The sequence below is a fragment of the Eufriesea mexicana genome, unplaced genomic scaffold (assembly GCF_001483705.2).
Source record: "Eufriesea mexicana isolate 0111107269 unplaced genomic scaffold, ASM148370v2 scaffold1247, whole genome shotgun sequence".
Classification (NCBI taxonomy): domain Eukaryota; kingdom Metazoa; phylum Arthropoda; class Insecta; order Hymenoptera; family Apidae; genus Eufriesea; species Eufriesea mexicana.
In genome coordinates this window covers 107,678-121,320 of record NW_016909379.1, presented here as the reverse complement: position 1 = coordinate 121,320, position 13,643 = coordinate 107,678, and the positions used below count along the sequence as shown (strand labels likewise).

Here is a 13,643-nt window from a genome sequence, read left to right as displayed (position 1 = left end):
ATAAGAGTAAGTTCAACAGCGATTGCTTTAGAGTCCATTTCCATTTATAGACTGTTTTGAAAGCTAGTATTTACGTTCAGCAAAAGATAGAAAAAACACGGTTTTACATTTATGTCTATGGTAGTCTATACTTGGCTAATCAAAGTTGAAAGAATACAGTTGCAAATATTAATATATTAATTCTAAGTAATTAATATCATTGATAATAAGATAGATTTGACAATAACAATCACTGAAGAACTAAACGTATACACAGTTTTAAATTTTTTGAGTTAAAGTATTGATGGGTAAATTTTTTATTTGCTTACTTATCATAGAATTATAAAGTAATTTATATTACTTTCATTATAACTAAGTATTCATTTAGTGTAGAATTATGATTATAAAATGGCGCAAGAGGAATTCAAGAATTTTACATATATAGATTAGATACAGAGATCTTATGCAGGGTAATTTTATTTTGAACTTATATAGTATACTATAGCATAGGATAGTATAGTATAATTCCAAAAAATCAGAGAATAGATAAAGAATATAATCATTTTCAATATTTTTTTATTCTATCTTCTAGCATTGAGATTATAGGAATTTGATTCAATAATACATGATATAATTATTTAAATATTTTGGCATATGACTAAAGTGAAATATAGATTGAGTATGATGCCACAAAGTAGATGTCCACTTTAGTAATGATTATAAAATTTCAAAGTATACAAAATAGAGAATAATACTTGAATTCCTCTGACTGTAGACATATATATGTATTTATTGTTGTATAAAATAAAAAAATTTCAAAAATATCTTATTATCAACCTAATTATCAAGTCAATTCATTTTCTTCACAGTTGGTTCGCCTACCGCGAAATAGCCTAGAGTTCTTTTACCTAATAAACTGACCGAGTCTAAGTTTTTCGTTGCATATTCACTGTTTTTATCTCACTCATGGTTTTGTTAGCGTTAGCGTTTACCTTAAGTTATATGCTTATATGGTTACACGGAATTTACAAGAGAATTCTGTTAACAGTAAATCGAGAAAAAAATATAATTGAAAATAGATATAACGGCGATTAATATAATTACGATACATTTACAAATACACTTTCACGGGAGCCATTTTGTAAAAAGAACTATTAACAGAATTTTTAAAAGTAGAAGTGACTTCGAAGTATATATACATATGTATCGGGAATTGGGGGGATATAGATGTGATATATAAAAGAAATGGCGCAATGAATTATAGAAGAAAAATGACAATGATTGTATTAAAGAAAAATACAGAAAAGAAACAAAGTTAAGCATAATACCAGATATTCTAAAATTATGCAATGAGTCAGATTGCGCAAATTCCTCATGACAATAAAAATCATAGTGTATTTTATAATATACATATATATTTTATTTTATAATTTAAATAAAGATATATGTATATATACACTTCAATACAATATGCATTTCTTTTATTTTTATGACATATATGTAGTAAGTACCAGAAGTGGAGAATACTTTATCTTATGTTTTGTTGTATAAAATTTTGTTACAAATAGTAACAGTTTGATATACTTTTTTTGCCATGAGAAATTTGTGTATAGTAAATTATTATATAACTTAAGGATACCTGGTAAAATGGATTGTCTATTTAATTTATCAATTAAATGAAAATAATATAAAGATCATGCATTCGCTACTATGCTAGAATGTAAGATGGCATCACAATGATTTTGATCAACTTAAAAACTGCATGAGATTAATTATGTCGTGCGGAAAGTTAATGTAAAGATAATACACTGCATATATACAATTGTGAATAATAAATGAGCACTCGCATACATACAAGAAATTATGAATACAATCAAACTATTTACAACGTTAATAAACCTTCTCTTAGTTTTACATTAGACGTATCATTTTTGTATGTATCAACTATTAAACAGAAATGTTTATCTTCACGCACACTTGTACACATGCTCACGTATTACGAATTTTGTGCCGAAAAAAAGTCAAGTTTATCATCATACTTATACTTGTTTGTAAACTATTGACGCAATATGTATGCTGCGTTAAGAATTCATAACTAAAAATCGATTTCTTTACTTTTTTCTCCTTTTGAACTGTTTACAATTGCAATTAACGGAGTGCATCTATTTTTATGAAACAGTTTTTAACGCCTATTATTCATGTTTGTGATTCATATTGAAAGCTACGTTACGTTACGTATGTATACTTGGTGCATGTTCAGAAATTGACAACTGTTTATTGAATTTATATATGTATACAATAGCAAACCTCTAACTATACCTTGAGACTAAATCCTGGCTGTTTTATATTTTTTTTTTCTTGGTAAATGTAATGTATCGGTAAATTTGAATTAATGGTATGCTTATAGACCGACGCTAACTATCAACTGCTTAGGCCTTTTTTTTAACATGAATAAGTGTGCACAATCGGTATGATCATGCGTAGAACGCTTTTAACATGCAGATGACAGTTTTTTAATCTCTTAAGCCTGATTATAATAGTTTTGCTCATGAATGTTGTATACAAGACATTTATATTACTAAATGTGAGACCGGAGAAACGTTAATAGGCAGATATTCATTCATTCTATAATATGAGGCACACAGACAGCCATATATCATTATAGCGGTATCATTTATCTTAGGAAATCAAATAAACTTGATGCACCCTATTAAACTTCGACATATTTAACAAAGAGTACGAAACGGTGACAACTAGTACACTTTCTCTTTTGTTCCTTCTATCTCAATAAAATTAATTCGATCGTATTCTTTCACTCTATCGGAATGTGTCGTGAAAGAAAGACTATCACTTTCATCGTTGAAAACTATAAACATATAGAAATTCTGGTAATAGAAGATATCAAGGTTATTTAAAATTATTGGTAAAAGTAAAAGAATGATATTAATAAAATTTCGATTCAATTCTTTCACTATAACCGCGGGTTTTTCTCGCGTAATTTACCTACATACTTCTAGGTAACCATCCGACTTAAAGCTGAAAGCTTGGATACCTATTAACAAGTTTCCAACAAAAAGTGTTTTCTAGAATCATATACAATAGTATATGTAACAGTTACGCTCAGTCGTGCCATGTGTTCGGAAAAGCGTTTCTGCGCTTATCTGAGACTACGATGGCTCTACATTAATCAACGTAATTGGTGTTTTTCCTTGCGAAGTCAACAGATGTGTCTGCGTTGACGTTTGAAAAGTTTGTCTACCTACGATAAAGCTATATAATGGACGTTTACATATATATCTAAATAAGTTAAAAAAGAATGAATGACACTTACTACTTTTTACATGTCGCTGATATAAGGCAAATAAATAAATAGTTTTTATATAGATATACATATAGAATAGTTAATGTGTGAGTGGGGTTTCTTTCCCTTTATGCTATGTTAAGCATTGTTACAGCTGCATCGTTTAAGTATACGTTGCGTAGGTCCATAGCAAAGACGATTTCTTTTCCTTACTAATCTTATGGCAAAAAGGAAAAAAACTACAAAAATACATTGAGACATGATTGATCTAGCCAATTCATTGAAGTCTCCCTAAACGCGTTTCGATTCAATCGATATCCGTACACGCACTTTATATTTTTAAACGAAACAAGTACATCAAATTTCAATTTGATCTAAATGTCTGTTTGTATTCTTTTTTTTCTTTTCTTCAATATGGATTGAATATTAAAATTTCCATAAATTAAAATACAACCTCACAGAGGCTGTTGAAACGGGATAGACTTAACTAACCCTCCCACCGCCTTTAGAGTGTTGTATCATGTTTGTTCGGCTCATAATTAAGCAAATTTACCTAAATATCATAAATATAAATGTTCTAATTCACTGGTTCAGCCTTTCGATTTTGAGACACAGGCAGTGAAAGGGTTAGATATATTCTAGTTTTGCGACTGTGCTTTTTTTCCACCACGCGGTTTGATGCTTTCTGAAATCTGCCACATAGCCTCCTCACAGAGGAAATCGCTGAAATTGTTGAAGAACGTTATTATACGTTCGTGCTTTTTGAATGAATATGTCCTATAATAAATAAACAATTCGATTTAGAAACAGTATTAAAATACATTTGTCACAACAAGAAATTATTTAAAAAAAGGATCCTACCCTTTTTTGAACCTTTTCATATTTTCAACGATATTAAACTGTTGCCATCTTTTTGAAAAGTTTATAGTGCCATCTGGTAACAGATCACTATTTCCAATATGTACGAATGTAAGATCTTGTAGCACAAGCCCACTGCAAATAAGAAAAAACATTATACATATTGATGAACTTTGCTTTTAAATCATTTAAAAATAAAATTATATATCTCACATGTAAGGAATACATGGCGGTTGTGTTTCTGCTAGAGCTTGCCTGTAAGCTCTAAAGCTACTAGAACTATCAATAAGAGCACAATATTCTTTTAAGCCTTCCGTAATATGTTTCTGCCATTCGAGCCTTCTAATGGGCGCGCTATCTAATGCAGAAAGCAAGGCTAAGTAGCTATTAAAATTATTTATTTTTCTAAGGTGCTTCATTATTTTAATGAATTTAACGACGTATTTTTCTCTGTCCTTCGCTTCATTCTCTAATCTATGTTCCAATATTCTTGATCTGGCCCAATACGACATTTTGTTAAAGTGCTCCGTGAATCTAGTTAGGTTTGGACTTCGTTCTTCATTTTGTTCTTGAGCCCAAATTAGTACTTCAGGTATCTCGATTTTCATGAACAAATCAGCGTCTAATAGTGTCATTTGTTCCGCAATTTGTTCACTCTTAAAATCGAGAAGGGAAGCTTGCTTTGTCGTTACGCTTAACGAAGAAAGAATTGGTTGTGCAGATTGTAATTGTTTTGCAGCATGTTTTTCTAAAATTTTAACACGTAGAGCTTTTGCCATAGTAAGATCACCGCTACACACTAATTGTTGCACGAACTCCATTAGGGTTTGTAAAAGAGTATCATCGAGATCTGACATGCTGAAAATAATTAATATCTTCAGTTACTTAGAACTATTTTAAATTTAGAAGAAAATCGGAGCTTGATAAACTTACGTTAAATCACTAACGACTCTAACTAATAGGGAAAACGCTTCACGAGCTGCTCTTTGTTTAACAACGTCAGCAGAACAAGAAAATCGCTGATGACGTTTATGCAATTTTTGAATTAATTCGAGTGGTTGCATGAAAGTTCTATATGTCGTTAAAAATGCTTCTTGATACAAAAAGTCTGCAAATAAAATAAGCACGTGAATGCATTAATTTATTAAATACTTATCTTAGTAATCATACAATAATGTCATAGGAATATCTTAAAAATTCTTATCTTTTGAAATATAAGAGGAAGTTTAAGTTATACAATTTAAAAAAATTAAAGAAATTATCAGACTGACCTGATTCCTTCTCATCTATGAAGCGTGAAAGAATATGGAATATGTTATATTCTTCGATGGATAATTATTAACAATGCAATTCACATTGTAAAATTTGAATAAACTCTTACCATGTTTATTAGCTTTGGTTGCATGAATTAACAATGCATCAGGATGACCACCCCTTATGTCTGGCCCTTCTTCATCTGGCTTTTTGAAAACCAAGTACTTGCTGATATCCAGTTCATCCAAAATGCTATCGTCTTGATCGACATCTCTCAATTCCAAAGTATTATCATCGACTGATATCGATGATAAAGCATTGCTAGCAGGCCTTGAAGGTGGCAATATCGTATCTAAAGCAACGTTATTCTGAAAATAAAATAATACTCGATTAATAGTGACCAAGTAATACAAACTTATATTAATACGAATTTAAAAAATGTTTACCAATTTTACTGGAGTCGATGGTGTCAGCTCTTTTTTATCATGAATGCAACTAGATTCTTCTACCTTTACTGGAGTTGATGTTACAATTGGTTCGATTGTATGTATACTTTGCATGCTAATGGTTGGTTTTGGTGAAATCGGCGGAGGCGTTGCATTTGATTTAATGGAACGAGATCTCTTTGGTGGCAATGCTGGTGGGAGACTAGAATTATTTGTTACTTCTGTTATCGATGGTGTCATAGTTATGGAGGTACTGTAAGAAAAAATACAAGATGTTTCTTTTATTTCCTATACTGAACCTGGGAAGATGTGTAACATTAATATTAAATCACATACTTTGAACTATCGTGCAATGTGGTCATAGTATGTGCCATGAAAGAACATGATTGTGTTGTAGTAAGGGCCATTTCATGTTGTTGCCATTCTGCTTGCATTGAATTATAAGCTGCCACTGAATGACGGGTCCCAAGACCAGAGATGAAGTCATTGTTACTGTGAGAACAGTTTCCAAACATCTCCATGTATGCCATAACTGAAATAGATATAATCAGATTTGTATAATTTTAATATATTAGACACTGACATACTTATTATGAAATAATAAAAATAAGTAAATAAAAATATGATTCCATGATATATATGTATAATATATATGATAGATATACAAGCATGATTCATGTTACAATAAAATATCAAAGCACAGGTGTATAAAATACAGAAAAACACTGATGCACAAGCATATATCTCAATACATAATTATACATAAATTCACAAGTGCAAGTTTTATATAAACTCACTGGAATAAGAGTGTAATCTTTTAAATAACATTTTCACTCCGATTAATTACACTTCTCACAATTAAACAATTATTTGCTTGGAATGAATATTAGAGTAATAGAAACACGAAAAAATATGTATATCGAGAAAATTTCGTATTATAGAAGATATATTCCCTCGTTGATACTTTACGCACAATCGTGGAAACGAAAACTAAAGCCAGCTGGCTCAACTCTAGAGTTAAAGAAGCGTAAGTGTTAACTGACTATTAGCAAGAAAAGGTCAATTTAATTAATGGTACAATGTCGACGCCCACGTAAGTGGTTGAAGATTAGTTTCTACGGTTAATGAAATTTAGAACTTGTACAAAAATGTTAATGGAAAGAATAAGTTTATAAAATATGATGTGTATTAAATTCAAATAATTAAATAAATTTTATAAATTGATTTAATTTGAAAGGAAAAAGTAGAAGAGAAAGCAATAAAATTTGAAAGTTGAGTAATTTGTATGTAGGAAAAATGAATATTATTCTTTATGTTTAGTATTATTTTAATTATTTTAAAATGTAAGCCATGAAAAAAGCCGAAGGTATGAGTAAAATATTCAAGCTCAGTGTCAAATGAAATCGTGTCGATCAAATTCCGTCAAAATGAGATAAAAAATAACGACGAACATGCCGCAAAAAGCTAAGAGCTTAAAAATTGTGTATAATTAATGCGTGAAACGAAGGGCTTCAACTTAGCGTGAATGTGTTTGCTGAGGGATAGCTGATTTGTGTGGGCAGGATCCCACTTACCAGAATATGCCACTGATTGGAACACTGGGGGATACAAAATATTGTATCAGTTTTAACCTACTATGTGGAAAAAGTTTGGAACGACTACTTTAATATAATCTAGATAATTTCTAATATAATTTTGTCTAATATTTATACTCTTCAAAATCGAGCAATTCCATTTCTACATACATGTATATTGTTATTATTATATTTCAATTGAATTCCTTCAACAGCAATAAAGCAATGACAGTACACTATTAAATATTAGCTGCCTTATTGCTGTTTTTTACTATAAACTATAGTTCAACTTACTATGTCTTTTCTTAAGAGGGAGTGGAGGGGGTTTACTGGCATCTGGACTATCGCCATTATTAGTGTGTAAACTACAGGTTGATAAATGCTCGTTTTCAGGTACATTGTCGTACTGTGATGGCTGACGTTCTTTTCTTCGTTTCGACCGTTTTTCTGGTAACGCCGGTGGCATACCATTAGCGTCGGATGCAGAAATCGATTCCATCTCCTACAAAAAATATAAACCAATGTAAGATCCATATGCATTCGGTTGAATTATCAAATTAGAATATATGATTTAGTGTAAGCTTAATGACATCATTCCTCGAGCTACTAAATATATGACAAATATTAGTTCTTTGACAATTTTTCAAACATGCAAGCTGTACATTGTACAAGTAATCAAAATACCGATAACAGGTGTAAAAAGTATACATTACAATAAAGGACATTAGGTACACCAGTGTAAGTAGAAATAAGCTGTAAACTTATAATAAAAGAAAAGAAAAAAACACGATAGACAACACCCACATTTACCAATTTTTCTAATATCGCAGGATCTCCACTTCCAGACATATTTGTTGTGCTAACGGTACTCTTTGAACTAGTCATTGTCTTCTGAGTGAAGATAGACCCGTTACTGTCCGAAGACAGTTTCGTTTGCGAAAACGATTGTTGAGAGTTGAACGTTTGGGAATTATAACTAATGCTGCTCTGCTGGGACGATCTTTTGGACGTTATACTGGAAGTAGTATAACTCTGAGACGAGCTTCGTTGTGAATGCATGGATATGAAACCGGATTCTTGAGTTTGGGTCGATAATCGTTCCATTTTTCCTTCTATACCTAGAACATAATAATTATACACCTTATAGTAACACATTAAGAATTTTCACTCGAAATTCTTTAATTTTCTTACACAAAAATGTTTTCAAGGTTTCCCAATTACGATCAGCGGACATGATGTTCGAATCTTTACAAGACCCGGCAATTAACTAAATATAGAGAACCAGTATAGAAAAAGAATTCCAGCTTATTACACTGACTCGAATGAAGATCTATATGATACTGTTTATTCACGTAGTCGGAAGGTCTGACGCCTACGCTACCTGCTCCACTAGCTATTTGAGGAATTCTTGCGTAATTTTAGCTCTTACATTTTTTCTTTACATTTATAAATGTGCAACGTCATCGGAATCGCCTTTGCTTCAGCACGGTATTGGCAACGAGTATAAAGTGATTTTGTATTACCCACCGGTGAATGGATTAAGCATTTCTTGTGGAGTTTGTTGACCCAACAACATGGTGCTCGGTATGTTTGTTTCGGAACCATCCCAGCAACTACAGTTTGAACTACCATTAACTTGCATGCCTACAAAGGTAAAAGAACGTTCATTAGATTTTTCTTTACATTACATTTTTGCAATGATAGTAAAATGTTTGAAAGATAGTTATTGGATTTTTATATACAAATAAATACGATTCGTTAGTATAGCTTACACCACATGATTCTTTTATCACTGATTATTCCTTCAAAAATTATTTGTCTTAGGAACTAAAATTATCCGTGGCTTGAAACTTTTCCAATAGGACTGATTCAATGATTAAGACAAACATAGTTGAGAACTATTTCGCTGACTAAGCACTGTCCACACTGTGGTTTTCTTGCCACAGATGGAAATGTACTTATACAGTTCTTCTATTACCTCGATAGAATGGATCCAATTTCGTTATTATAGCTCATATGAAAACTTTGCAAAATAATCACTACGTCTTTATCTCTTTGATTACAGTCAAGTTGAATTTTCTTATTTTCAAAGCATTATATAAAATTTGAGTTAACATCAAATATATTGTAAATTTACATGTTTACAACTTATAATTTTGTAATAAGCTAATCTAATAACACGGATATGGTAATACATTTAAATAAATGACACATTACTTTCACTTTAATAATAGGGATCTAATCACAGAACCTACCTTACCAGTTATGAAGTAGATATTTCATCTTATCACTTCCAGTAACATGTTTTATTCATTATACTATCATTGAATCTAACAAGACACGAATGAAAACCTTCTACTACTATAATCTATCAATTAACAACTCTTCTTACATTCCTATTTTTTCCTTCCTTAACTAAACACCTACTTCTTTAAACATATTTAATACTGGTTCGATACACCAGTTAACATACTTGTACAAGGAATTACAATATTTTCCACAATGCAGTATCATATCGCTTAGAATATCATCGACTTACAAATGTGTCTCGACTCATCGAGGAAACCCGATCCTAAGAGAATGATTTATTACCCTGAATAGTAGCCATGAGGCTGAGATCCATACTGTCGTTCAGAGACTCGTCGTTTGGTCCCATGATTGCCCGTATCTCATCCTCGTCCCGAGAATGATTCAGGGCCGAATCCAAACTGCCAGCCGACGCGCTTAGAAGAGACGACGAATCCTCTGGAGATCGACTTCGTAGGGAAACACCGTCAAGACTAGATGCTAAAAGACCCTCGGACTCGTCGAGCAACTGCTGAGCCCTCGTTCTCCGTTTCGGTGGCAACGGTGGCGGCGTGCCGGAAGAACTATTTTCCTCCGACAGACACACATTAGTTCTGGAAATCATCAATGTGGCATTAGTCTTCATCGGATTAATCTCTGGCACGATGATTTCGACTACGTACGACAAGAGTTCATGCAATGTTACTGTCTATAAGAAGCTTAGGAAACTACCTCTCGGGGAGTGGTGGTTTTGGGGGTGGACTAGAATCCCTTAAAATCGACTCTGAACTATGCGAACTACGGACCAGACTAGTAGTCGCAGCGGTCTGCTCTAAAATCTGCCTTTCCCTCGGGGTTAGCGGGATATCGGGTAAAGAATTTCTTTGTGGCGTCAATTCCGATCCATAACCCGACGTTCTGAAAATTCATTGCAATTGTTCATCGTCAAATTCTGTCGTTATGACGACACAAAAAAATGGCGAGATTTTGGTCGTTGTACTAGAAGATACGAAGAGTTATTGGAAATTGTGGCTCGAGACAGGGTTTCATCGGATAGGTACCTATTACTAGTTGTGACGGCGGCAGGTTTCTGTCTGTTGGCGATCTTCTCGTTCGCCAGAGCGACAAGGTTTTTCACAGCTTCCTCGACTAATCCTATGATGTGTGTCACGTTCTCAGTGTCCAAGGCAGAGGACTGGTCACCGTGCAGCAGCACGTCGTCGCAGAGCTTCAGTAATTGCGCTAGGGCCTGATACACCTGGTTCGTCGCTGATCCCAAAGTGGAGCTTTATTAAAAAAAAAGAGGGAGAAAATGCAATATTGAGTTAAAAATTATATTAGTGAATATCGAATATGATTTAATAATTTTATTTTCATTGGTGTTCGATATCTTCTTATTTCAAGAATTTCCCCTAGTTTCATTATTTTCTACGTTTCTCTATGCACTCTTGATTTGGTACGTTAATTTAATTAATTAAAAATAAAGCTTCATTGTGCATATTTCGTTATAATATATTTCGATTATATCTCAACAGTTTGAATAATCCTTTTTAATATTTTTACTAAGAAGTTTCACTAGAAATTCTGGTAAACAGAATAATGGTACAGAACAATCGTGTATTAAAAAGAAGTCTTGTTAGACCCGATGCTACTTTTAATTTCTTACTTCTTTTCTGCATTGAAGTTCCTTCTCTTAATTAAAAGTCTTAAAGTACCGGTCTAGGAATTTCAGAAGAGGCGCTCCTTGTATTTAGGTGACTCAAGGAGTCTCTCAAGTTAAGTCACGATAATACCGCCACTGCAGTGACTCGAATTAATATATTGCAGTGCCCCAAAAGTACACTGTGCACAAACTTTCCCTAACTACACCCAGCCGAGACATTCGCTATGGATATCACAAAATTCATTTATCCGTAAATAACGAAATATCACATAAATATCACTGGTAATTATACATTCAAGCTTTACTATAACAATTCACAATAGTTACTAAATGCCAAACTTAGCATGATTTAGAATTTTCAATCAAATAACTCAAAACTGTTATTTAGATGCAGTGTCAACAATCAATACTCAACGCTAAACCTACCACGACTGGTTAAACAATCGATGGGGCCCCAAGGGAAATTATTTAGGTACAGTGTTAACAATCGTTACTTAATGCCACATCTATCGCGCGATCGGTTAACCCTAACCTAAAAGTACGGATCTTTAATAGGTACCTGAACATAGCTGCCATAGGTAAATAACAGTAATATATTAATTACAATTCTATTTCAATACGAGTGAACATTAATTTTTTTAAAAACAGGTGCAAGAAGGAAAATTCCAAGATTGGTCACTTCAACTGGCAGTTCCTGTGTCAAATGATCGACAGTACCAGCAGTAAAATTTCAATGAAATTAGAACTAAAGATGTTAGGAAGCCTAGGATACTTAAATTAAAAGAAAAATCGAGGAGCTCCAAGGAGTTACCAGTGCAACGAGTGCAGAATTTTTAATTGCAAATTTAAAAAGGGTTATTTAGGTACAGTGTTAACAATCGTTACTTAACAACACATCTACCGAGCGATCGGTTAATAGGTACCTGAACATAGCTGACAAAGGTAAATAACATTAATTTCAGTGTAATATATTAATTATAGCTCTATCTCAATACGAGTGAACATTAATTTTTTTTAAAAGCAGATGCAAGGGGGAAAATTCCAAGACCAGCCATTCAGACTATATTGGTATTTCCAGTGTCAAATGACAGACAGTACCAGCAGGAGAATTTCAATGAAATTAAAACAAAAGATGTTAGGAAGCCTAAGATACTTAAATTAAAACAAAAATCGATGAGCTCCTAGTGCAAAATTTTTAATCCAAAATTTAAAAACGGTTCTTTAGGTAATACTAATAAATTCCCAGAGCTTTTCAAGGTTTGCTAAATTATACGATCCTGACGATCCTCTTTACCTGTTCTCGTACAGGAGATAGGACTTGAGCACGGTGTGTATGGTGGTGACGGTGTCGAGGACGATGGTGCCGTTGCCGGGCAGCATCTCGAGCTTCTTCTTCGACACGACGTCCCTGAAGTGGAGCAGTGCCAGCTGCACCTGTCGCACGTGGATATGCAGGTCGCGAAGGGGGTTCTTATCGAGAGTGTTGGCGGCGTCGGTGCAGCCGGGCGCACTCTTATCCCTCGGCGTCCGCGGCGACGAGGGCGACGCGGCCCGCGTCGCCGCCCCGCTACCGCCGCCGCCGCTCCCGCTACCAGGAGAACGCATGTGGGAGAGCTTCTCCAGGAAGTCCTCCTTGAAGGAGCGCGCACGACGCGCAAGTTTTCCGCCGCGCGCCTTCCCGCCGGACCGCTCCTCGGCTTCTGCAATCCGACAAATGGTAAGCAATTAATTTCCGTGTATCTGCTCCCGCTGTGTAATAAATTATTACATGTCACACACGAAAGCTCGTAAATATCGACTATTGGCCCCTGACGCTATTATTAACAACTGCAGGTGACGCGTGATCAGACCAGGATCGAAACATCATATCTGGACACAGGATGGTGCAGCTGTAAGATCGAATATTTCGTGGAAAATTTTGGCTGGCCTTATACTCATGGCTCTTTGTCCAGGACTTCCAAAAGTCCAGATTTTTGTTTATATTTCTCGCCAATTATCGTGAATGGAGTATAAATGCGACAGAAAGTTGTCTTTGAAAAGTATGGTTTCGAGAAAGAATTCTTTTTTTAATAGTTAATTAGGATTATGAAATATGATTTAATATCTTTTTATAAAACATTTGTCCATTTTGGATGGTATTATATTAGGTGAAATTATCGTCCTCTTTTATAAATGTTTATTATAATTGAATGATGAGTGAACTGTATTTTTTAAATATTTCTTTTTAATTATGAAAAATCGTGCAATGGGAAAGTCATGTTTGAAAAGTATAGTTTTGAAAA

At 33.6% G+C, this 13,643-nt stretch overlaps 1 protein-coding gene across 5 annotated transcripts; it reads right to left on the bottom strand.

The window, feature by feature from the left end:
- Positions 1 to 3,798: 3,798 nt before the first annotated feature.
- Positions 3,799 to 13,077, bottom strand: C3G (C3G guanyl-nucleotide exchange factor). 5 transcript variants are annotated; one of them, XM_017900463.1, is made up of 16 exons: positions 12,656 to 13,077; positions 10,760 to 10,984; positions 10,431 to 10,616; positions 10,005 to 10,312; positions 8,940 to 9,056; positions 8,217 to 8,530; positions 7,707 to 7,914; positions 7,413 to 7,436; positions 6,175 to 6,370; positions 5,839 to 6,091; positions 5,520 to 5,760; positions 5,410 to 5,424; positions 5,072 to 5,246; positions 4,352 to 4,996; positions 4,142 to 4,273; positions 3,799 to 4,057 (listed from the first exon to the last, which is right to left on the bottom strand). In XM_017900463.1, the coding sequence occupies exons 1-16, from the start codon at positions 12,964 to 12,966 to the stop codon at positions 3,919 to 3,921; spliced, it is 3,489 nt and encodes a 1,162-aa protein (XP_017755952.1). In that variant the 5' UTR covers positions 12,967 to 13,077; the 3' UTR covers positions 3,799 to 3,918. The 5 variants fall into 5 exon arrangements, with proteins under 5 accessions (XP_017755952.1, XP_017755949.1, XP_017755950.1 ...); XM_017900460.1 differs by having other exon boundaries at positions 8,223 to 8,530; positions 12,656 to 13,047; XM_017900461.1 differs by lacking the exon at positions 5,410 to 5,424 and having other exon boundaries at positions 12,656 to 13,047.
- Between the last annotated feature and the right edge of the window lie 566 nt (positions 13,078 to 13,643).

Excerpts from the sequence above, each read along its gene's own strand:
- C3G (XM_017900463.1), bottom strand. The coding sequence starts at position 12,966 with ATGCGTTCTCCTGGTAGCGGGAGCGGCGGCGGCGGTAGCGGGGCGGCG. Across the intron at positions 8,531-8,939 it reads AATGCTTAATCCATTCACCG|GTATAGAAGGAAAAATGGAA; the intron begins GTGGGTAATACA and ends ATTATGTTCTAG. Across the intron at positions 4,997-5,071 it reads AGAGTCGTTAGTGATTTAAC|CATGTCAGATCTCGATGATA; the intron begins GTAAGTTTATCA and ends AATTATTTTCAG.